Here is a 23,661-nt window from a genome sequence, read left to right on the forward strand (position 1 = left end):
GTGAAAATTTTTCGCTATCCGGAGCGTTCGTTGAATCGACCGGCAAAATGAATCGTAAGTTGAGTATAAGTTGAAATTTGATAAATTCTGAGTAGCTGATTGACCGATTGAATTTGTGAAAGGAACCGGAATTATGCGGCAACAATATTGTTCATTTATTGAAAGTAACAAAAAGCGTATAACAATTCGTCGAGGCGTGCCTCTAAGTTTCTTGATACGTCAAGATTACAGACATATATAGGTCATTGCTTGTTTTGAAAAGTCATTAAGCAGCCGAAGAAGGAAGAAGAAAAAAAAAAAAAAAAAAAAAAGATCGAGAAAATGGGAAATATCGCTTTAAATTTTTACCAACGTTTAACCGACAATTGTAACGTAATTGCGAGTTACTTTATAAAGTTAACGTGATTTTAATGATTCACGTTTTCGGATAAAATCGTTGTTCATCAGTTTCAGGAATTTCTAAGGAAATAATAAGGAAACATATATACGCATATTATACATATGGATATTTGGAAAACTTGACTACTTAAAAGTCACTATAAAATTGCAAAATAGTGATTTTTTTCATTCTATTTTTCGTCTCGTTACGTTAACGTTACTAACTTTAGTCTCTTCTTATTTCTCGATCATCACGCGCGATTCCCCCGTATTAATGAAATTTCGTCTTTATCCTCGTAAGTTGAAATTATTGTACACAAAAATTGACGTTTTTATCTGCAGCCTTTATTCCAAATTTTCAAAACAAACAGAGATAAAGTCAGGCAAAATCCCTTCGAAAGAAATCAATTTAAACGAAGAACATTATTTTTGCCTATAATTATTTAATGCTGATGATAAAAAATATTCTTCAATATCTGAGGATTAAAAAATAGTTTACAATTGTTTCTACGGCGCGTCTCACATTTCGGTTGGTGTTTTTTTTTTTTTTTTATTTATACCTTTTGAACTCTCACGACAAACATAACTCTTACCGAAACTGTTGAAAAACATAGATATGGAAATGTTGAAGAAAACGATGAAAAAAAAAAATAAATAAAAAAGAAACAAATTAAAGAACCGAGGAAGGAGATAAAATCTAGACGTAAGTAAATTCATCGTTACGTTGCATCCGTCCTCAAGAGGAATGAAGTAAGTTAAGCCTTAAATACTATGAAAACAAGACTAAATACACGTGAAAAAAAGTACGTACAACGACTAGACTTAGTAATAACTGATCGTCGTTGTCGTCAGAGACACGCCTTTTTATCAACTCAAATTTTAGATCACGAGGATAAACGTACCATTTAGTAGATAACATTGAGATTTTTCGAATAAGGAAAAACCACCGGTATTAATTCCGCAATGGATATTTGAAGTTGCTTGGATTTCAGAATAAGATTATATTTTTTAGAAATGTAAGTATTTTTCGTTTCACCCTTTTACTTCAATTTATCAAACAACTTTCAATTTAGTTCGATAGAATAAATCAGTGAATCAGTCTCAAGTATCGGCAGAGATCAGGCGCTCGATTGCGTAATTGAGAACCCAAAGTTATTAATTGGGAAATATTCATTTAGCAGGTTTGCTGATTGAATGTGGGAGGGGAAAAAAAAAAGTAGACTCGAGTTTCTCCTGCGCTATGAAAATGGTTGTGCCGTACAGCAAGTTGATGAAGAAATTTGCTACGTATCTATAATTTTTTCGTTCGTTGTTGCTGCTCTTTCGGTTTTTAGGTATACAGTTTTTCAATCTAATATGGAAAAAGTTCCACCTAATCCACGTTTTATTTTTTAAAAAAAACTTGCAACGACAAAAAGAAAATGAGATTTTAAATTTCCTAACGACAATTCCAAGTTTTCCAAAACCCAGCAACTAAAATTTCTACTTTCGTCGATAACTTAATTATCTTTTGCTTTTATTGACGAAAAAAATAAGGCATAAACATTTGTAGGTTTTAAATAAAATTTTAAATCGTTGCGGCCACCGAACGAATCAAGAATTACAATCAATCGAAGGATGCCAGCACGCGTGCAACAACGTTCAAGTTTCAGGATCAGATAATTGGCATATCTTTTAATGTTTATCTCGCATAATGTTACTTGAACTTGTTTGTTCAAATTGAGAATTTTCATACATATATTTTTTTTTTTCCAAGACAATGATCCTGAGTAAATCATTATCGGTATTCAAACAAGACTGAAAACCAGCTTCGGATGAATTTATCAAATTAGACAAGTCTCTTTGATGCCAACTATTGAACAGAGAATTCATAAATACCGTATCAAGAGTGGCGGCAATTTTGTTATCATGCGAGTTGAAGGACTGCAAGAACCATCGGACAATTTAAGCTATCGGTATGTTTGCGATAGAAGTATTTCAACCAAAGTGAGAAACTCAAAGGAAAGTATAGATTCGTCGATCGTTTGACAATCGTGGTCTAATTGTACTTCGCGTTCATTCTATGGCCAAAAAATTAATCTCAATAGTATCGACCTGGACCAGAGATAAATATTTCCAGATTTACTCAATGCAACAAAAATTAACAAATAGTAAATTAAAACTATTGAATATATGTACATGCAACAACTTTGCGATCTTCTTAAAATTTGGAGCAATTTTTTTTCAATCAGTCGAGGTTTTCCTACCAAGGGAATAGGATTATCTTTTTAACGGTAGGAACGGAGAAGCGTAACCAGTGAAACGTTTGCTGCCATTACGCCTTAGTGTAAATTCATAAAGCAAGAATAGTTTGATAGAACAAATAATGACCAACGTTCGTCAAAGTGAGTGAAAAATAATCTCTCAAAATCCTTGGTGAGAGCAGATAATAACCGTAGATAAGAGAAGAAAACTTACGGGAAAGAAATAATTTCAGGTAATCGATGTTTCGATAACGATTATTAAAAAGACCCGCAAAGCTTTCTAGAATGAAAATTCATTGCTGTAAAAATAACAAAAGAAAGTATTGCGCGTGAAATATTAATCCGGATGATCAGCTGATTCAATACGCGATGGATGAAAAACTTTACTCATATACGGGAGGATATTGTTGCAGGCAAGTTTGGTATTAGACGCGCTTGGTAAAATGTAACGATATCGAATGTGGGGTTGAGGAAGAAACGAGTAAACGATGATGATGATGATGATGATGATGATGTTGATGATGAATAATTAAAGAGACAAAGAAATAAATCTTTTGACTCACCACCACCAGAGTTCCAGCAGTTATCAGTCATCCCTGTTTATCCATCGGCAAAGTTTGGCACCGGTTTCACACAACCACCAATATCCGAACTGCTGAACCACCTTATATCACAACACAGGTCGTTTTACAAACTCGCAAAGAATACATCAGGGCTACACTTTGGCTGATAGAATATTTGACTATGAACATTTTCACTACAGCAACAAAATGGTCAACAGCGTCGTACTTAACTTCACCACGTTACTTATCTCTTCTCGTTGTCTGATTATCCTCGACGACGAGCACTTGCTTCTCTTGTGTCGGTAACGAATCCGATGATGCAAAAAAAAATTCCCCAAATCCTTCTCCAATATGATGTAGTAACGGAAATAAGATAAAATACGTGGAAACTGATCGAAGAATGAGGTTATGAGGAACAGAAAAATATCGTTCCCAAGCCCTTGATCGAACAGTTTTGCGTTTCTTTTGTTTTTACGCACTTTTTTCAAACGTTTTCAGCTCGTTTCCTTCAACGCTTCAGGATATGAATATCCGTTTATAAATATTAATCATCGGCGTATACGACTTTCACAATATTATATTTTAAATGGAAGTGTTACATCTTTCATCAATTGTCAGATATATTTCACCGAGAGCAGCCTGTTTATAACGTAACACGTATACACACACAAACACATGCACGCAAATTCACTTCGATTAATAATATGAAGAATCGGCTTATGTTAGAATTTTATACCGAGTAGTTCAACGTAGCTACGCGAATAATTTTCAACAATATTTCACCGACGAACGAACACCCCGAGTTTAGGGCCCGTCCGTCCCTCCCTCCCAAGTGTGCAGTAGTTACGTTATATATCTATCTATGTAGTCGTTTGCCAACGAGTTTCATGAGAGTTTGAGGTTATCGAACGATCAATAGGAATTTTTCGACGGATCGCGCTGATCCTCAGCGAACATCCCGTAGCCGGGGATATCGGTTAGCCACGTTACGAAAACGAAATTCGACATTGTTTTAGACACTGGGTAACAAGGAGTAAAGTTTGAGAGTAGGAAATTTTTCCTATCCTTCACCGCCACCACCACCACCCCACGGCAGACGGGATATGTAGGTATTTTCCTTCTTTTTTCCTTTCGTCTTTTTTTCCTCTCTCTCTCTCTCTCTCTCTCACCGTACGTCCTTGTTTTTTTTCTCTTCTCTTTTAGGTATACGTCTCTCTCTTTTGTTTCTTTTTTTGATGTTCTCCGTTTTCCACCCAACTTCCTTTCCTTACCTCTCCTCGTCAACTCTCGCGATCGTTGCTGACTTTACTTCCTAAAAATTTCTCTTTACCGACGCCTTTTTTCTCTCAATCTCTCTCTCTCTCTCTCGCTCTTAGAATTTCTTTTCCTCTATATGCGTATATCTCTCTCTCCCTCTCTCTCTCTCTCGCTCTCAGACACACACAAACGGCACACTTCACGTTCTTCTTATCCCACGGGTAATTTTTGTTTCCTCTCTTCACGTCGCAACCCGCGTTTATTCCCTCTTCCCTTTGCCGTTGCCGTCTCTCCTTGGGCTACTTTTATCGAATTGACGACGACGACGACGAAGACGACGAAGACGAAGACGGTAATGGACGATTATAGGGGATGATGATCACGCGCACGGATTAACGGAAACATTTCAATGTTGAGAACGTGCATTGTTAAAGGATATCGAATTGCGGACGTGTGTATGCACCGTTTGTTATCAGAGAGGAAGAAAGGAGAAAAACTCATCTAAAAGATGGCCGCCGCCCGCCGCGAGTTGCCGATTTATCCCTTTCTTGCATGGCCACTTCTTTTATAAACAATGAACGCGTGAAATGAATGAACGCGCCTGGAACGTCCGCGCGCCGAGGGCTCGGAGAGCGATCAATTTCAACCGACAGTTCGACACTTTCTTTAACACGGTGATAAACGAACGTCGTCCTTTAAATATCACTATTCCGAGCTATGCTTACTCGCGTACCAACGGGATTTACACGTAGTGTATTACACCGACTTGTTACAACAATCACCGCATGTCCGACTGACTGCCACAATCTCAAAACTGCTCCAATTTTGTTTTGCATGCATAGGTGACGACAGTGACGTCGGCTTGCCTCCTCGCCACCTCCTCCTCCTGCTCCTCCTCCCCCCCCCCCCCCCCGCTCCTCTTCTTCTCGCGCCGCCGGGCCCACGTTCGTCGGCGCTGCTCGCCCGCTGCTTACCACCTTCGGCTATTATCGGTAAACTACGATGTTTATTCGGTACATCAATCGGCTTGTTACTACACACTACGTACACTGCAGCCACACAGCTTGATGCACGGAGCCCGGAGATTAGGAGGCCACCGGCTTAATTTTCCCTCGACAATTTTCATTACCAACAGACAGACGTCAGTTTTGCGGCTGTTTCATTCAACCTTCTCCTCCTTTTTCGTTCACGTATTTATCTTTCGAGATAGCCGGGACGTAGTATCAGTTGGTCCGTTACTTCCCGAACACCGCTGCTGGTTCGAATCTTCCGCAATAAAGGGTCTCGCGAGGTAGGGACATCGACATACCGCCACTCCGGGGCACCAGACTCTCGGTTAGATCGTTTTTTTATTGCTATTTTCGTTTCTACAAATCGATGATACCACGGACCATCGCGCACGCTGTGCGATTCTACACCGGGACCGGCTAGGCTGCAGGGAGCTACGAACCCGCCGTTCAATTCCACCTCTACTCCACAAACGCCGCCACTAGAACGCTGCTGTCGCGCTCTCGCGACGTAATCGCGTTTGTAAACGCTTCCGCGGAGGGAAGAAAATGCGATCGTGTCACGCCGCTCGCAACCATAGATAATCCGTTGCGTATCAACAATGGTTCCGATTAGCCACGATTACACAGCTTGCGTATATGCGTGACTTTGTGTGTGTGTGTGTGTGTGTGTGTGTGTTGAAAGAAATGTGGTAATTGCGACGATGAATCCCCGCGAGTAACGATAACAATCGCTGATTAGTCGTTAGGCTGTTGACGTGTGATTTTCCAGCTGTCATACTCTGTCTATTCTAGGTATTGCAGAAAACTGCGCCGAGACGACTCTGTTGTCGATTGTTACAGGTCTGCAGTTACATCTTACGCGTCATTTGGCGCGGTGCGAACAGTTGAACTTGAATTTCGTCATCGTGTTTTCCGTAATCAGCTATGAGAGCGATTAAATAAGTACATGCATACACGACGGTGTGAAAAAAATCAACAACTCTCGCACGTTGCACGGAATAACCTTCAAATCATTTAGCGAAATTTTCTGAAAACGTCGTGATTACCTGTACGTATGTAAACAATAGACAACGGGTGTCGCTTGGAGCCGACTCAAATCGTAGATTCTATTAGTCGAATTGCTGGGTAACTAAGTATCACGGGCATTTAGTCACCCATAATTAACTCTAATTGTAAGACAAAACTTGCGTACGGCGATTCTCGTATGTCATAAACACGTCAGAAGCTTGGAGTCGTAAAACACAACATGCGTGCATATGTGTTGTAATTGTACAACACGTACGTAATCTACGTATACGTAACATAGTCAAGGTCCGCACAACGCGTTTCGAGACCAAGGTGTGCGAATGCGCGATCGGTTGTTAATAATTAAAGTTCCTAGGCCCTTCGCTGCTCCATTGGCTATCAGACGATTCCCCGGCCAATCAACGTCACTCGGTCACCAAATGTCATTGCGGGCAGGGCACTGGTGCACGCAGTGACCTTCAGAGTGATGACGAGCCTATGACGTCACCGTAGTAGTACCAGATACCTCCGCGGTACTCAACCGCGGACGTCGCTATTTTCTCTACCAGTCTATACAGCGAAAGCAGGGTCGTGCTAAGTATAAGCTCTGGGTGCTTGTTCTGTATCTTTGTCATTCCGGGGCGGTCAAAAGTAACAGAACAACAAGCATCTTGATGCTGTTGTGGTCGTGTCCTTACTGTCAGTCGGTCACTGTCGAACAGAGTGGGTAACGCACCTGACTTCAGCCCGTCTCCTTGTTTTAATATCGTCGCGGATGCTCCGAGTTCGGTGTGTTGTTGCCGTTGCAAAAAAGTTTACTTTTAACGCACGAGCGAAGATGTTCAGAAAAGGAAACCGTGTACGTTTTTAGTTTAAAAGTGCGCGACGATATTGGTTAATCGACATATCTGTCATCAATGAGAAACCGCTGCGAGGAGGCGGCGTTAATTCGGGCGTTTTGCAACCTGAAAGTTATGACAACAATTGTCCAGCATACTTGTTCAGCAAGGTTTTTCTTTTGTTTTTCAAACATACACTTATATTATTTCGAGTAACTATCTCGATTTTTATAATCTTTAGTTCCATATTTCTAGTTTGATGTTACGATATCTTAGGTTATTAACTAGTTAATTGGATTTCTTAAAAGAGGCAATATATACACGGGATCTCTAAGTTGTTTTATTTTCATTGCATCTAAGAGTTTACTTCTGACATTTTCCTACTTCAATCGTTATTTGTTTAGTTTTTTTTTTTTTTTTTCGTATTACCTTCAAATTTTAACATCGTTATAAAATGCTATATAAATTTTCTGCGTACATACACATGCTATATCGTATAATAGGGTTTTCAATTTATAGTGCTGTATGTGAAAAGATTTATGAGTCTGAATTGTATTTCTTTTACTTATTTGTGTTTTTAAACAGACGCATTTTTGATTCAGACTTTCATTTGTGGCAAAGTGTGACAAAAAATTGTTACATAGAATATATAACAACGTCGAGTTTAAACATGTCATATCGGGTCTTGCGTTAACATACACGTTTCCATAGAAGTCTTTTTTTAGTACATTGTTCAGAAATTACAAATACAATGAGAAAAAAATGAAAATGAAAATAAAGTAAGTTCGTTATACATATGCTATGTAACGATAACACAAAAACAGTGTACGAAAATGTATATTTATGCATATATTTCAGAATGGTAGAGCGCTAATACTTAGTAATTACACGGCTATATATATATATAGTTATCGTTATATATTAGTTATCACATTGTGTCAAGTTTTGTTTTTAATATAATGCGACTTTGATTTTCGCTTCATCTTTTCTTTTATAATTTTGATAGAGCAAGATTTGTGATTGCAAAGAAAGGAATAACGTTTCAATTTCAGTGTAATGACTGATCGCTAATTTGTCAATTAGTTTCTGTACCTAAATTTCGAGTGCTTCAACAAAAGTACAAAAAACATAACTTTTCTATCACGTAATATATAAAGATTTTTAGTGTTTTACTTATGTGTATGCATCGAGTTATGTATTACTGCTCGATACATCTTAATTACTAATACAGATAAGATCATTTTTGTTTACAAGCTCATCTATGAAACTTAACACTATCTACAACTATTTTTATATATATATGTATTATCATATAAATGATTATTGTGATATCAAAAATGACCCTGGTTTCGTAAGATCTAAAATAAATAATAATCTATGCTCCAAGTTCAATGGCATTTCGAAACGGTACAACCAAAAACCATGCTTCAAAATGAATGAAAAATGTTGCAAATCGATTTTTTGCATACTGGGATTATCTTAAAATCAAAGTTGATTAAGAAACGATTGGTTGCACAAATACTCTTTTAAAACGGGGATCATGTTGATCGATAGACGTTCCCAAAATTCTGCTTGTGTGATTTGTAATTTTTATATTTGATACGACAATAATATTGCCCAAATTGTGTATAGGTATAGTTGTGGTCAAGCTAGATAACCCTGGTAATTGATTTTCAAACATTATTGAACGAATCACTGTTCCACACATTTTTACGCAGCTCGGAGTTTGGAGCAACGTCTTGATATTCCAAAGAATACACGGGCTCTTTTTAGCTCTACATAATATACACATCTACATATGAAGTGCATGCATATAAAGTGAAATGTGTTAATCAAAGCTGTGACTCAGCATAAAGATAAAACGAAAAAAAAAAAAAAAAAATGATTGCAAAAAAGTAAAAAGCGACAAAATTGCGATCATTTTTTTTTTCTTACATCCAATCACACACGTCACAAATTTCTCTCAGACTCACAGTGAATGAGATAACTGAAGAATAAAAAATGAAAATACCATCTGTTACATTAGGCAGGGTTTTTGATAGAATTAAGGAAAAGTTATATTCCTGAAGTCAACAGCTTTGATTTTTCTAATTAGCGTGATAATGAAATTGGTACAACAACATTTCTGATTACTGTGTAGCAACAGATGTGTCTACTTGACTTGGTGGTACTTCAGGAGATTCCAATCCAACACTAGATTCATTTGCTAAATTTTGAACAATTTCTTCGCATTCTAGTGTAGCTTCTTCGTTTCTCGTTTCTGAATCCGCAACTTGAACAGTGGTTAAAATGCTCCACCAGTTAGAAAACGCACCTTTAGCTTGTGAAATTGCGCCACCTTTGTACAAAAAAAAATATGTCAATAAATTAAAGTACGGTTTGTTTAGAAACTTGCGATTCGATATCTCTGTTAATTCTTACTCACCTACGGCTTTTCCAGTTGTAGCTACTGCTCTGCCGGTCGAAGCCATCGCTTGATTAAGTTTTCTACCGCTTTCCGTGTTTTGCATAGTACTGTAAGCGAAAAATATCGTAAATCCTTAGTTGTTAATTATTCACATGCCGAAGCTGACCACTTCTCAACGAAATAACTTACTGCGAAAGACGCAGTTTCATATCCTGAACCGAAAGCTGTCCTGCAAAAGGATGACCAGACTCAATGCTGTTTATTTCAGGCTTCTCGTTGCTGCTCCATATTTTGTAATTGTGAGTATTTTTCCAAGCGGATACAAATGCGGAATTGAAATGATCCGACTGACGGGTGTCCTGTTGTAACGAAGTTCGCAACAAGCTTAGTAGGTACACACGAAACTGCGTTCTGATCCATTCATCTCCGCCTTCCCAGCCGACACCGTCAAAGAAAACGTCCTTGCGTGGCTCAGCCACATGCCTCACGACATAGTCGGCAAATCTCAAGTCTTCGGTCGTCAAATGTAACTGCCGTCTCAACTCTGGATCAGTAGCCTCGATTCGTGCCGTCTCAACCTTAGTCAAATAAATAAAGTGGATAGAGAGATTAATAAGTTGTGACAAAGTTCCGCCGTGGAATTCTTAACTTTTCGCAGTTTGCTAGGATTGTGACATTGTCGAGCAATTGGTCAAATTTTCAATAAACATACAACAATGGATTACCTCGACTAAGACATCAATTAACTGTTTCTTCTGCTTGAACAACACGTTTGTAGCTCCGACAATGTAACCTCTGACATTAACATCGCCCAGCAAGTCGAGGTATGGCAGTGACAAGTACGGCAGACACAAGTAGCCCTTGAAATTAAACAAAGGAAATTGATTTTCTTGTGCTGCAGGACTTGTGTTGAGTTATTGCAGTTAGTAGTTGTTAGTAGACGCAGTTACATACTTTTGAAAAGAGACCAAGAGGTAGACCACAGAGTTCAGGATTAACGTGAGCAATTTGAGTTATGTTGTTGGTAATCCGTGCATCTGATAATGCGTCACTGCTTGTATCACGAGGAAGACTGTTGCCAAGTTCGCCCGTACCTAACGTAATAGTATTTATACTATGAACTTTGTGAACACTTTCATTTGGCTTCGGGCACTCTTTGAAATCTATATCATCAGCCACTGACTCGTTACAATCTTTTGTTTCAACCATTGGAATGATTTTAGCATCGATATTTTCATTTATATAATTCGTGTTCAATGATGGTACAGTTATTCTCTCGTCCATACACTTTCCTTCCATTGTTTCAATTGTCTTATTATCGCTCATACATATCGATACATTTTCCACTTCGTCCTCCCTTTCTGAACAATTTTTGGTAACTTCGCCTTCTTTTTGACGTAAATTTGAATCGAGATTTCGTACGGGACTGTCTTCTTGGTCAAAGTTTGGAATCGGAGACATAGGTCTAGAGGGCCTGAGAAATGAAAATTATTCTCTAAACTGAATTACTGACAACTCGTAATGCTCCAATTTAACTTTACAAAGTTTGTGCTTTACCTGACACATGCAGCCTGGTGCAGTCCGTGCTCGATCATACCAGGGTGCAGTGACAACAGAGTCAGTATAGCTGTGCAAAGCGGCTGTACAGGAGACTGATAAAATACGATTTTTCTCTCCAGTAAGAGAAGCTTGAACAGCAACAGAGCCTTATGGCGAAAATGTAGTATGAAATCCCGAGCAGACAATCCTATGATTATCAAGATTTTATTATACAAATAAGAAACCATTAAAACCCTGGCGAATTTAATTGTCATTGAAAAAGATAATCATAGTTACCAACAAAAACCTGGGGTGGAATCCTACTTTCAGTGCTCATGCAAGAATTGAGATGCCGGTATGTGTCTTCAAGCAGTGACACCTTGCTAAAATCTCCTTCGTCAAAATAGGCGTGCGTTATTAAAGCCATTTTTACTTGGATGTGGCCATACAACGGCAATGTGCTCAAAACACAGACAGACTTTTGCACTGTTCCTCTGGTTATATCTGAAGTACGGTTCTTCAATTTCTGATGAAAAGTGAACAAATACTTGCCATTAAAAATCCATCTAAATTAGTATCGCAATAATTGAGAGTCATTTTAATTAGAACGAGACACATCTAATCATCCCCTTACTCCGTTGTGTGACATATTACGACCCGTTTATGGCGTATTTGGGTCGAATTTAACAAATCAACTTTATTGCACGTATGATTGGGATTGGTCAAGGGTTTACCTCAACTGGTATCTGTCTAAAACAAGATACCCCATAAATTGTGCGTTTGGGATCGCTAAGGCTGGGTAGATGGAAATAAACTGTATCTTCGTCATAGTTATGAGAGCCGTCAGGTAGAGACAGTGTTGGCAAGTATTTCCAGCCAGTGGGACACTCGTTTGGTGCATCAGGAACTAGCGGTGGGTATGAGTATTCGACCTGGAGAAAGAAAACCGTCAATACTGATATTGATAGAGGCCAGGTGAAAAAAACATTTCGGTCAACTTTACTTCTGTTATTTATCTCTTCCGCTTGTTTTTTTTTTTTTTCTTATTGTTTTTTTCTTTTTGTTGTAAATATTGGTCTCGTCTACCTGACATCCTTTCTTGTGGTGAAATCCGACAACAATAACGTGAAGTATCGGTCCCGTTGATTCCGCCATTGTTTATATACAGGTACCGTTTGGTTGATTCGCCTTTTATCAATTTATTGCGCGTTTGTTACAAAATACGTGGATTTTTTGCTCTCCATTTCAACGATTGTGGGGCTATTGACACCCCCTTTACTGACCACTGACGTGCTGATGGTAGCAGACGAATGACATGCGCCATGCTCTCATCCCTCTCGTTTTTAACCGAGACTTATCATAACATCCAGGGTCGACATAGAGTGGTAACTCTACTCGTCATTATGTCTACACGTTCCGTTGACTGAAATATCTTCAATCAACTCACGATTCTCTTTGCAACGCACGTTCTAAGCTGCACATTCAGTAATGAATTATTATCTGTAATATTGACGGAAGAATTTAAGGACGGGTAATTTGCTAGGTAAATTTTCATGACCAATGTTCTGCGAGTTAACGATACTGATCTATTAAGAAGACGTGTTAAGAGATCCGTGTCAAGCTTCATTATCGGCGAACAAGTGTTCATAGTCGATAACTTTGCTGCCTACATGTAGAGGTAACTTCTTATTCGCACCATATTAATTTTTTGACATTTCCCTTCTTTTGAGGTTATGGAACTGTTTTAACTTACAGATCGTATATACACGATTTATCTGGCCAATACGTCCTACGATATTTTCAACACGTTAACAACTTGAATCAGTGTTCGTAACTAAAAAACGCGACAATGTTCGAAATAGAGTGGTATGTATAACGTACACGATCTTTAATAAAAGATAAAATATTTGATACTATTGGTGTAGCTTCTGTTACATCTTTCCAAGACGTTGTTTTCCTCCACATTCTATAAACTGAAAACATTCAGTTTGTAACAACTCAGGTTCGTTGATACCTATATTTTCTAATCACTTAAGGTCAGCATGTCCGTTGAATCAAGGATTACTTCGTGTTCCACACTCAGAAGAGGTGACGGAACACCCTCTAAACCCAATCACAGTCACCGTAAGTAATTTTGCTTCAGAATATTCAGACTCGAAGACAGACGTTATGTTCATACAGTAATATTATCGTCTGTGAAAAAGGTGGGTTGATTATTGGAAATGTTGATTAATGACATTATGCAGATGACAGATGGTCGAGGAGGGTTCAGACGTGGAACCATACGAAGCTCGAGTACAGGATCTTCAACCGGAACACCAACTCCAACCCACGCTCCTGTGCCAGTAACAAACTTGTTTTCAGATCAGCTACTTAATCATTCTTCATTCGATGGTTCTGATCCGCTATCACAATTTGCCAGACAGGATTTGGACCCATTGTCTAAAATGGCCGCCGACGAAGTATTTTATCAATTGAATTATTTAATCTTCATGAAAAATATTTGACTCCTCTTTTGCCAGTTAGTGGAACAATAGACGTATCTTTTTATAGTGGGATTATTCCGCTAACGTTACATCTGTAGGCAAAAAATCTAAAGTTGTCGCCGACGATTTGGTTGAACCTTGGCAAGCTCGACGAGCAGCTATCCTAACAAAGTATACGACATCTGAAAAGTTGTCTATAGTGACCAGCTTCTTACCGGGTGGAGAAAAAGGTTGATTAATTCGTAATTTTGGGATCCTACCTGTTGATGTAAAAGAAACTAGTGAAATAATCAATTATGCTTTTGTAACGTCAATTCATAGTCATTGTCAAAGTGCAACCTAGCGGTACTATGGTCGATAAAGTCAGAACTAGGCTTGAGCAGCTGGATGATTTCGAGGAGGGATCTGTTAGACAAATGCTGGATTTAACACAACAGGAATATGCAGCACGCATCGAACTGCTGAACAATGAACTTGTGCAGGCTTGGCACTCGGACCAAAGAGTGAAAGCATTGAAAATCGCAATTCAGGTATTTTAAAGCAGTTGCGCAGAACAATATGACATAAACGTTTGGACAGGCATTGTTTCTAACTAGTATTCGTTCACAGTGTGCAAAACTGCTTGGCGATACAGCAGCTATGGCTTTCTATCCTAGTAAATTCGTTCTGATCACAGATATTCTTGACATTTTTGGTAAACTTGTCTACGAAAGGCTCAAGATGAAAGCTGAGTATTACAAGTGAGTTTCCTTTCATTTGACTGCATTTAAGTCGTCAGATTGTTTTCATTCATTGAAGTATTGCTCTTTTCTCCTAGACCAGGAAGCAAAGTCGTCACTTGTTTACCGGATAACTTTACCCCTGAAATGGTGCCCGAAAGTGCTAAAGAAACTTGTCGTAATTGGTTTTACAAAATAGCATCTATTAGAGAACTTGTACCGCGCCTTTACGTTGAAATGGCTATAATAAAATCGTACAGTTATTTAACTTCTAGGTAAGAATAGCCCTTGCGCTTATGTAATTATTCTTATTTATAGAACTGTGATTTTAATTTTTTTCTTTGCCTAACTTCAGCGAATTCAGCACTGCCTTGTTACGCATAACACGTATGATTAGAGGGATTGGAAATCCTCTTATAGCAATTTACGCAAGATGTTATCTCTGCCGCGTTGGTTTGGCTCTCAACCAATCCACAGATCTTGGATTTGTAAAAGAGAATTTTTACGACTTTCTGTCAACGTATGGACAGTTATTCAGCCAAACGATAAAGGCCGATTTAAATAAACAGAATATACCGACGTCCTCTTATCTCAACTTGTACACTCCGGCGTTAGACTGGATTTTACAAGTGATGGCCTCATCAGCTCCTGAGAGTCTTTTGATAGAGATACTTGCACGATGTAAGCAGGAATCGAACAGGTAGGTTTTGCATCAAACACGCACCCCGTCTCGTTGGAAAGTAAAGAGAATTCTTATTCCTGTGTATTTGAATTTAGCGGGCTACTCTTAAACACAATACTGTCTGCGTTCAAGTCGACTTACATAGCCAGCCGTCCGATGGAATTTGTTAATTTGATCATGTCCTGCAATGAGGAAGGTGAGCTTGTTAAACTCCTAATGTTTCTCCACTCACTGTTGATCATTTAACTTTTTACGCCACAGGATTTCCCCAACATCTTTTGTATCGAAGGCTCGGGCAGTGTTTGATACAGGAGTCACTTCCAAAGGAAGATTGCAAGCCAGTTCTTAATGCCGTTTGGCAGTATGTAGCAAACCTGAAAGATCCCGTTAAATTTATGCAATGTGCGGAAATCTGGATTCAATTCACAGTTATCTATTTTTCCGTAAGTTGTTATTATATGACACTCTCTTTATTCCGGAGCAAGTTTCAAATGATTTGATAACTCGTTATTCCAGGTGACAGAAGTAAACTTTATTTTGGGAGAAATTATCAGCCACTTGATTCCCAATCGAGCGTTTGAGCAACACTATTCCCAAATGCAAACTATCGTTGATAAAGTAGTCGCTCATACTCAGGACTACGAATCCTTACTAACTATGGTGAAAACTGCTCTTCTTTTCCATAAAATTCGCACATATAGTACTGTTTTCGAGTAAAGTATTTTTTATCTACTTTATCATCGTCCGCAGGAAAACTTCCTTCCACTTATTGATCTTTTCCACAAAGAAAGCATTAAAGTTGACGTCTGCAAAACCATCATTGATGGACTCAGTTCTCAACCTGGGCTAATAAACGATCCAATTGTCATCAATGCCCTTATGTTCATTGCTCGAATAATTCACGACTCTGTCAGGTATGAATACAAATCAAAACGTTGTGTAAGTCAAAACAAGAATATTTCTCTAACGATTACTGGAATAATCAATCAACAGTGCGCTGACGGTTGATGATGAGAAAAGACAAATCGGGAATTTAATATGTGGGCTTGTGCAGCGAATAGATTATGGTAGAGATTTCGAAAAACAGCTGAGCTTTTATGCCGAAGCAAGAGCCGCGTTTCCAAATCTTGATTCTGTTCACATTCAACTCGTCCAGGTAAGGCTCTCTCAAATGGTCCATGCCGCATGAAAACTTGATAAAAACCTCATTCGCTTTCCAGTGTGTGAACAGACTCTCCGTTGACACAAGAAAAATAGTTCGAGGCCATCACACAAGACGGACTTCTGCATTCGTTAGAGCTTGCGCAGCATTCTGTTTTATCACTATACCATCTTTAACTCTGGTACATACGCGACTTCAGTTGTATCTTCTGTCGGGTCAAGTTGCTCTTCTGAATCAGTGTCTGGGCCAAGGTAATCGATGTGCTTCATCAGGATAAGGCCACTTTCTATATTATTAATTCAACGTAAGGCTCAAACCATGTCTTTAATTACAGCCGATGCTTGTTTCAAAGCAGCCCTTAGTTTAGTACCAGAGATGCCAAAAACTATTGAACTCGATGGAAGACAGAAGAGTTCTGAACCATATCTGTTGTCGTACTTGTCTAGTTTCTTATCCACGCTGTTAGTTGTTCCGGTAAGGTTTTACAAGAACACAACGCAATTATATTTGAGGAACAACCTTTAACTCTTTTAATAGGACAGTCCAGAACACGGAGTATTGTATTTAATGCGAGGGCTTCTCAATGCCGTCCAACGCTGTTTCGAAGCTAATTCTTCCAGTAAATCGTACCTGTATCTACGAGTTCTTGACCTTTTATCTACCGTGACACAGGAGAATTACCCCTATCACGTTGATAAGGTGATTACGACTATATGCGGTTGAAAAATCAGGTTTCTTCAACTAAGCAACCGATCCATGAACTGAAGTATTAATATTATATATTTTTTCAGGTTGAATCTAATGACACTCTGTACGGTTCTGATAAAAAATTCATCAACGAAGTAGACAAAATAAGCTCCAAAGTCTTTGAAGAAATATTGAATCATTTAAAGTATCTTGGCTCTAGCGATCAGCATGGAAAGCAATCGGTACTTGCACTAGAGTTATTCTGTCGCTTAATAATGCGAGCAGACTTGAGGCAGCCTCCGTTAGCAACAATTGCTATCAATTTGTGGAAATTATCTCAAAGACATGGCTCAGCTGATCCTAAATTGTCGGTAAGTTTTTTATCAAGCAAAATAGGGAAAAAAAAAATGAAATATCAGTTTCCACGAGTTTTTAAAATATTTATATTTATTTTGGTACTCCTGTAATAGGTACAAACGATAGAATACATGAAGAACAGAAGTCAACTTGTAGTATTTGATCATTTCCCAGAATTGCTTAAAAAAATGTTGAACACCTAGTCGAATTCGCCTGTGAAAACTTGTACCAGTGTATATGAAAGGCTTATGTTTTTCAATATACTGCACGTGAGATGCAGGATTGCCGGAAAATACATAGGTAAGGGTGGAATCTACGATTAATTCTATGAAATAATCGAGTGAGTTGCATTATGCGTATAATAAATTCACAAGTGAATGTGAGATCATCTTTTTATTTTACATTATTTCAAGAAGTTCCGTATTGTTAACTATACACTACATAGACCTATTTGCAAATATCAAGACAACGATTTGTTAGATTATGCACAACATAATGAATATTATTTGCTATTTAAAATAATGTACAATTATCGCAAAATTATAATTCGTCGCTAGACGATTTATTTTATTTTTACTTATCCGAATTAAAATATAAGAAGATAAAATGAAATGACGACAATTTCGTAATATCAAATAGTCCTGCAGTTATGCAAGTTATAAAGCACCAAAATATGAATAATTTACATAAGACATTCCGGAAGCTACGTCGTGTTATTTCTTTTACGCGTAACAATACGAATATTAATAATCTATTATTTGAACTTGTGCACCTTTAAAAGCTAGACATAGATTTAACATAACTCGTCTTGATTATTTCAAACTAATTGAACTATTCAACGACCTTTTATCATCGCGCCACATGGAATGATTTCAAAATTATATACTCAACTTATTTCTTACAGCAGTACCTTTCAATTTTTCTTTTCCTTTGATTTTGCATTTGACAGAAAATTTGCTTACATAGTTACCAACAAGATTATCATGTACAGCGTAAATCTAAATTCACATTATAGATTAGTTATTTTTGGAAGACATAATTCACAGATAATTATACCGTTGTACGGAAGACGTTGAATCTGGAAGAACGTTTTGATCGCGTCGATATATTTATCCTTTTAGGATGGATCGCAGAGCATCTAAAAATATATCCGTGTGATACTCCGTAAACGTGAGTGCAGGCCTCAGCCTAATCGACACCGAGCCACACCCACCGGCTTGAATACCTGAAATAAATGCGCGGAAATTAATGAGCTAATTCGAATAATGAGATCTGACACTTTTTATCGGTGTATATAAAAATCGTGGAGTTTTCTCACCCTTGGAATGAAGTTTCTTAACAATTTCGTCTCGTAGTTTTGCAGATGAGCAAGAAAAAGCTATAAATGTACCACGACCTCGCGTGGCACTGATTTGATTAGAGAATTCATTCTCCATGGATATCAATTGCTTCAATGTGTAATCTCCGACTCGCGAAGCATTCTCCAAGAGATTATCTCTCTTAATCACGTCTAGGACTACTTCAAGAAGTAGAAGTTTTCCAGGATCTCCCATCCACGTGTTGAAAACTTGATACGCCTGCTTAGGTCTGGGAGTAATGAATATTTTCATATACAGTTTTGCCCACACGCAATAAATTTCACATCAATGAACTCACTTCAGCTCTGGGAGATGGTAGTATCCGCCTATTTGCATTTTTTTACTAAAAGTTACAACCTCTGGAGGTGAGTCCAGATTGAAGTGTTCGTGGCACCACATTTTTCCCGTAGGACCACCTCCGGTCTGAACCTCGTCAATGAGTAAGGCAATTCCATGCTGTGATAGGGAAGAAAAGTTTATGAATTCTGTCAGTTTTTCTGGATATTCGGACCATGACAAAGAACAGAAATGAAATGTCATAAAGTTGTTACCTTCTTAGCTATTCGTTGGAGCTGCTGAAAGAACTCTGGGGACGCGTGATTATCGCCTCCTTCTGACTGTATCGGCTCTATTATAATACCAGCAACTGGGATTTTCTTCTGTGTATCATATTTTGCAATCAGATCCTCAACCTGTCAAAAAATTGTTCAATTTTTAAGGAAAGTGGTATAGAAAATGGTCACAAGGCAGTTTCCTGTCTTTCCAATATTCTTACCTCAGCCAAGCAGCGCTGATCTTCTTGCTGATTTTCTCGGGTGTTTTGTTCAAGAGGATACTTGTATTCTGGAAATGACGCAATAGGCCAGTCAAAGGCCGGTACATCAATCTTATGAATGTATTTGCTATGCGTCGTTGACAAAGATCCCAAAGTTCTTCCATGAAATGCTCCTGAAATTATTTTCATGGATTTAGTTAACAATAAACGATGTTCAAATCTTGCTTTGATTTCCTGCATAGAAGAACATATACTAAATCGTAAACCTTTAAATGACATGATGGAATAGCGAGGGGACCCTGGAGACTGATTGATCATACAAGATTCCATTTCTTCTTTGGTGAATGGTGCTCCGTGCCGCTTCTTAGCTGCATACCAGAGGAATATATTTTTGAACGCATTTTCATTGGAACACGATCCACACATCATAGTCGTAATTTGAGTTAACCCTGCTGGAGCGACCTGAATATGAAAAAATTTCCAATAAGAACCAGCCTTTTTAACGGATATTAAATCCAGTAATGAACCACTTACTCCCTTTTTAAGCAGTACATCCCTCAATTTGTTTGGCCAGTCTTTTCCAGGAAAAACGCCGAGTGCTGGCCTGTTCGCTAGGATTATCTGAAAGTGATATCTAATAAGCATACCACTTGCTAAGAAAAAACTTTACTGAAAATGACCATGTCTTAAATCACATAATGTTATAACCGAAATCAACGTATAATTTATTAAATGATTGATCTCATAAATTCGAGAAAAATGACGCAATGAATCGCAAAAACGTGAATCATCAGATATACCAGATTAAAAATCATATACTGTTAACTAATATACTCGATGATTCGTGCTTTTGTAATTCATTGTGTAATTTTGTATATATTTATCTCGAATTTACAAAATAAATTATGTAATGAATTACAAGTTTATTTTGATCATAACATTATATGATTTAAGAAATTGTCATTTTTAGTAGGGAAGACCCAATCACCTTGTTGCTTCGATTACTCAGTTGACCATGCGATTTACAACGGGGATCATTTTATATACCGCGTCATAAAGCTGTTTGAAAACAATTCTTTGTTGACTGATTAAGTGATTACCTGATTGGCAGGATCAGCCAGTGCCCCTAACATGGCTGGATGATTATAGCCGAGAGGCATCGATGAAATCTGCATGTATACATCAAGTAGCGTGTTACCGTCTACGTCCACTAAGTAATTCCCAATTGATTTCGCATAATCTGCAAAGAGCTGCACTGAGCCTGTTTGCTAAAATAAACAAACACTCGTCATCTGCTTTTGGTAAATCCGTGAATTATAAATTGAGTTTAGATTATGTTATGAAAATTTTTATAATAATTCAGCTGCTCGTCAAACCATTTGTTAATATAATCCAAATCATCAAACATTACCTGAACATCGCTAAGCTCTTTCAATAAACGAGTTGATGTAGGTCCAGGAATTTCTGTGAGTACGGATGGTTTATTTGGTTCACCGGGCAAAGGGCCGGAAGTCAGGCATCTTTCGGGCGTAGTTTCAAATACTGAGGACAATTTATTTGGAAATAAGACGGAAACGTAGGATCACGAGCTGAAATATCGAAATTGGTGTCTATTTTCGCTCTAAGCTTCGAAAAAGTTTACCCTCGGTAAACTTAGGTGTCTGCGTTACCGATTGTACGATGTATATATTTAGAGTATCGAGTTTTGAATTATTCTCACTCCCGTACTCGAGCTATCGTTCATATCTTTTTACAATCGGAATTGATAAGGAATTGATTTTTCGTATCTGGAATAGTCAATCGAGCGATGAATTTGTTCGAAAGATATTGTCGTGGGGTAGGTATACCGCAGATTTAAGGTGAAAGAAGTGACAAATTTGACGAAAAATTTGAAATGTAAGTATTGCTAGGCGAACAAGGTTCTATATGAATATTCTGTATACATCCACACTCTGTACCACTGATTGCGAGTTTGCATTGACGAGCGTTCATCGCGTCTAGTTAGAGCCAATTGTTCGACTCATCTTGCATATAGGTCCCAGTTAAAGAACGATAAAAATCGCACATTATATACAGTAGACTGTATCAAAAATATTGACAGTGTTTTTGTTCGAAATTCAAGTCGAAAATATTGTTCGAAATGACGGAAAGAAGATGCTGTTCAAGTTCCAGCTCTTAATAATAATATTTAGAGGTGCATCATCGAGATTTTGTATTTCCCATTTAAATAAAATGGGATGTTTTTTTTTTTAACTTTGGAATTTTATAATTCGTCACCCTGTTAGTGTACTGGATAAGACCAGAACGTATTTTTGTAGGGAATAGAACGGTCTACGAAAAAGGCATGTTATCATTTTATGATAAACCTACTCTTTCAAAAGTTATTTAAGGTTAAAAAGTATTTAAGGATCATGAAGACTTTTTTCATACAGTCTAATATACAGTATGAATAACATGTATGATATGTATGAGAAAATAGCATGTCAATTTGCTGCGCGATAAAATAACGTAGAATTTATTGAAAGTCGCAATTTACAAAGATTTGTAAAATTGAATATCACATCTTACGATGTTGCATAGAATTTGAAAATTGACAGAGATATGCGAAAAATTTTATAACCGCTAATACTTGACAATGATTTCCACTGTATTGATTCAAATTATAATACATAAATAATACAACTACGATACAGTTTTGTGTCTAGCGGAATGTATGCGGGATAAAATTTCATCGAGTAAGGCCGGGTCTACCTAGTATATTTTATTTAAAAATAACTCTTCTATTTAGCGGTATGTTAAACCGTACGAACGAGGTGCAAACCGTAGATTTTGCCAAGCATAAAACCCTCTGATTTTCAACGGGCAGTGAAAAAATGCGAGAGAATATTTTTTGTAATTTATTTTTCATCAATTCGTATAGCTCGACTCATTTATACATGTATGTGTTGTATGTTTTTTTTTATTGCTCACTTATATTTAAACATTGGGTTGTACCTGTGCACACAATCCGCCGCCCAAAAGATTGATTGCGAAGAAGAGATGGAAACCGCTTGAACAGCATCCTGATGGGCTTTCGACAATAAGGGATTATCACCACCGGAATTAATGAAACTCAACACCTCGTTATCAAGCAGATATTTGCACCTAACTTGCAGCGGCTGTATGTCTCGACCTACTGACTGGTTATCCAAGGCTTAGGGCTGGTTCTACTCCGGTTCTCCGGGTTGGGGAGACGCAAACACGATGCGCCTGCAACCTTTCGAAACAGCCTTTACAGCGTCTGCGTAATTCGCACGGCTACATCCCACGTTAATACGAATACCCGTCTCTACGAGCCGTAAAAATGCGAATATAGAAATAACTTAGATTCGGAACCGAGATGCATTATACATATCCGAATCCAATCCCATTGGTTTCTAAATGAACTTTTTGAACAAGAGTTCGACAAGTTGGAAAACAAATAAATAAATCAAACTATCATTTCCGGTTGAACTGTAGATGGTACCTTATACGTATTATTTATACTCTTTCAGAAGCGATAAAACGTTGTGTTGAAAAATTTGAAAACTTTATCTCCGATTTATGTTTGCACACTATTTGTTATAAGATGTTCAGCTGTGCCCTTGGTATAGTTATAGCATCGACGTTCGGACTTCTACGCAATCGTACGCAATTGTATGTTGTAACGAATTCGCATACATGTGTCTACGCGTAGTATTTTAGTCGCAAATAAGATAATGATACCAGCTAATCGTTGAACCGATCGCAATATCAGTTGTAGATTCCAGTCGATTAGTACGAAATCAATAAGTTACATATATTGAAGTGAAATTTCTTCACTGGGATCAACTACAGATTGTTTTGTGAAACGCTCTGTTATGAACCGCAATGTTATTAAACCCCCGAATGACCCTTATCAACGGTCTTGCCTTTGTCCCTGAACACAAAAGCCTATTTAGTATTTCAAATGAAAACCGGGTATTGCTAATTCTCCCTATCCTTCTTTGTCTCTCTCTCTCTCTGTCTCTTTTTCATTCTCTCAGCCGCTTTGTTCGAATATAAGCTCTTCAAATAGCCATTTTTTTTAGCAGTACAGTCACGCTAAATTACTCTCATATAGATTTTAGAAGTTTCATTTCTGCACGCGTGATTGCCATATACATGGTGGTTTTTTTTTTAATATGGGGCCGCGCA

At 37.9% G+C, this 23,661-nt stretch overlaps 4 protein-coding genes across 11 annotated transcripts in view; 1 reads left to right on the forward strand and 3 right to left on the reverse strand.

Moving 5' to 3' along the window:
* Nucleotides 1–5,310, reverse strand: part of LOC107224672 (serine/threonine-protein kinase tousled-like 2) — a 34,924-nt gene extending 29,614 nt beyond the window's left edge. For 3 of the 5 annotated variants that reach the window (XM_046740609.1, XM_046740610.1, XM_046740608.1), the window contains exon 1: nucleotides 3,185–5,310. In XM_046740609.1, the coding sequence (XP_046596565.1) occupies nucleotides 3,185–3,215 (31 nt within the window). In that variant the 5' untranslated portion in view covers nucleotides 3,216–5,310. The remainder of the gene's footprint in view (nucleotides 1–3,184) is intronic. The other 2 variants (XM_046740615.1, XM_046740613.1) reach the window with 1 other exon arrangement.
* Nucleotides 5,311–7,613: 2,303 nt separating this feature from the next.
* On the reverse strand, nucleotides 7,614–12,604 carry LOC107221294 (late secretory pathway protein AVL9 homolog). The gene is made up of 9 exons (XM_015660236.2): nucleotides 12,328–12,604; nucleotides 11,976–12,173; nucleotides 11,539–11,767; nucleotides 11,260–11,449; nucleotides 10,657–11,176; nucleotides 10,428–10,562; nucleotides 9,892–10,280; nucleotides 9,721–9,809; nucleotides 7,614–9,633 (listed from the first exon to the last, which is right to left on the reverse strand). The coding sequence occupies exons 1-9, from the start codon at nucleotides 12,394–12,396 to the stop codon at nucleotides 9,425–9,427; spliced, it is 2,028 nt and encodes a 675-aa protein (XP_015515722.2). The 5' UTR covers nucleotides 12,397–12,604; the 3' UTR covers nucleotides 7,614–9,424.
* An 85-nt stretch (nucleotides 12,605–12,689) lies between these two features.
* On the forward strand, nucleotides 12,690–17,717 carry LOC107221292 (VPS35 endosomal protein-sorting factor-like). 4 transcript variants are annotated; one of them, XM_046740606.1, is made up of 19 exons: nucleotides 12,690–12,784; nucleotides 12,972–13,107; nucleotides 13,278–13,365; nucleotides 13,488–13,703; nucleotides 13,795–13,957; nucleotides 14,049–14,257; nucleotides 14,337–14,467; nucleotides 14,545–14,721; nucleotides 14,802–15,146; nucleotides 15,224–15,324; nucleotides 15,390–15,571; nucleotides 15,645–15,788; nucleotides 15,879–16,042; nucleotides 16,122–16,284; nucleotides 16,349–16,541; nucleotides 16,625–16,764; nucleotides 16,828–16,989; nucleotides 17,082–17,348; nucleotides 17,448–17,717. In XM_046740606.1, exons 2-19 carry the CDS (start codon nucleotides 13,091–13,093, stop codon nucleotides 17,535–17,537), a joined length of 2,952 nt encoding a protein of 983 aa, XP_046596562.1. In that variant the 5' UTR covers nucleotides 12,690–12,784; nucleotides 12,972–13,090; the 3' UTR covers nucleotides 17,538–17,717. The 4 variants fall into 4 exon arrangements, with proteins under 4 accessions (XP_046596562.1, XP_046596563.1, XP_015515720.1 ...); XM_046740607.1 differs by having other exon boundaries at nucleotides 12,997–13,107; XM_015660234.2 differs by lacking the exon at nucleotides 12,690–12,784 and adding an exon at nucleotides 12,804–12,919 and having other exon boundaries at nucleotides 12,997–13,107.
* On the reverse strand, nucleotides 17,709–22,681 carry LOC107221293 (4-aminobutyrate aminotransferase, mitochondrial). The gene is made up of 10 exons (XM_015660235.2): nucleotides 22,462–22,681; nucleotides 20,879–21,009; nucleotides 20,568–20,735; nucleotides 20,002–20,088; nucleotides 19,734–19,929; nucleotides 19,468–19,640; nucleotides 19,244–19,384; nucleotides 18,991–19,148; nucleotides 18,653–18,921; nucleotides 17,709–18,559 (listed from the first exon to the last, which is right to left on the reverse strand). The coding sequence occupies exons 1-10, from the start codon at nucleotides 22,526–22,528 to the stop codon at nucleotides 18,444–18,446; spliced, it is 1,506 nt and encodes a 501-aa protein (XP_015515721.1). The 5' UTR covers nucleotides 22,529–22,681; the 3' UTR covers nucleotides 17,709–18,443.
* Between the last annotated feature and the right edge of the window lie 980 nt (nucleotides 22,682–23,661).

This window comes from Neodiprion lecontei, chromosome 5 (assembly GCF_021901455.1).
Source record: "Neodiprion lecontei isolate iyNeoLeco1 chromosome 5, iyNeoLeco1.1, whole genome shotgun sequence".
Taxonomy (NCBI): domain Eukaryota; kingdom Metazoa; phylum Arthropoda; class Insecta; order Hymenoptera; family Diprionidae; genus Neodiprion; species Neodiprion lecontei.

Excerpts from the sequence above, each read along its gene's own strand:
- LOC107221293 (XM_015660235.2), bottom strand. The coding sequence starts at position 22,528 with ATGCTGTTCAAGCGGTTTCCATCTCTTCTTCGCAATCAATCTTTTGGG. Across the intron at positions 20,089-20,567 it reads TGGCTGATCCTGCCAATCAG|ATAATCCTAGCGAACAGGCC; the intron begins GTAATCACTTAA and ends TATCACTTTCAG. Across the intron at positions 19,149-19,243 it reads TCCAACGAATAGCTAAGAAG|CATGGAATTGCCTTACTCAT; the intron begins GTAACAACTTTA and ends TCCCTATCACAG.
- LOC107221292 (XM_046740606.1), top strand. Across the intron at positions 15,147-15,223 it reads TGTAAGCAGGAATCGAACAG|CGGGCTACTCTTAAACACAA; the intron begins GTAGGTTTTGCA and ends ATTTGAATTTAG. Across the intron at positions 15,572-15,644 it reads TCACAGTTATCTATTTTTCC|GTGACAGAAGTAAACTTTAT; the intron begins GTAAGTTGTTAT and ends TCGTTATTCCAG.
- LOC107221294 (XM_015660236.2), bottom strand. The coding sequence starts at position 12,396 with ATGGCGGAATCAACGGGACCGATACTTCACGTTATTGTTGTCGGATTT. Across the intron at positions 10,563-10,656 it reads CTCTTGGTCTCTTTTCAAAA|GGCTACTTGTGTCTGCCGTA; the intron begins GTATGTAACTGC and ends TTTAATTTCAAG. Across the intron at positions 9,634-9,720 it reads TACAACTGGAAAAGCCGTAG|GTGGCGCAATTTCACAAGCT; the intron begins GTGAGTAAGAAT and ends TTTTGTACAAAG.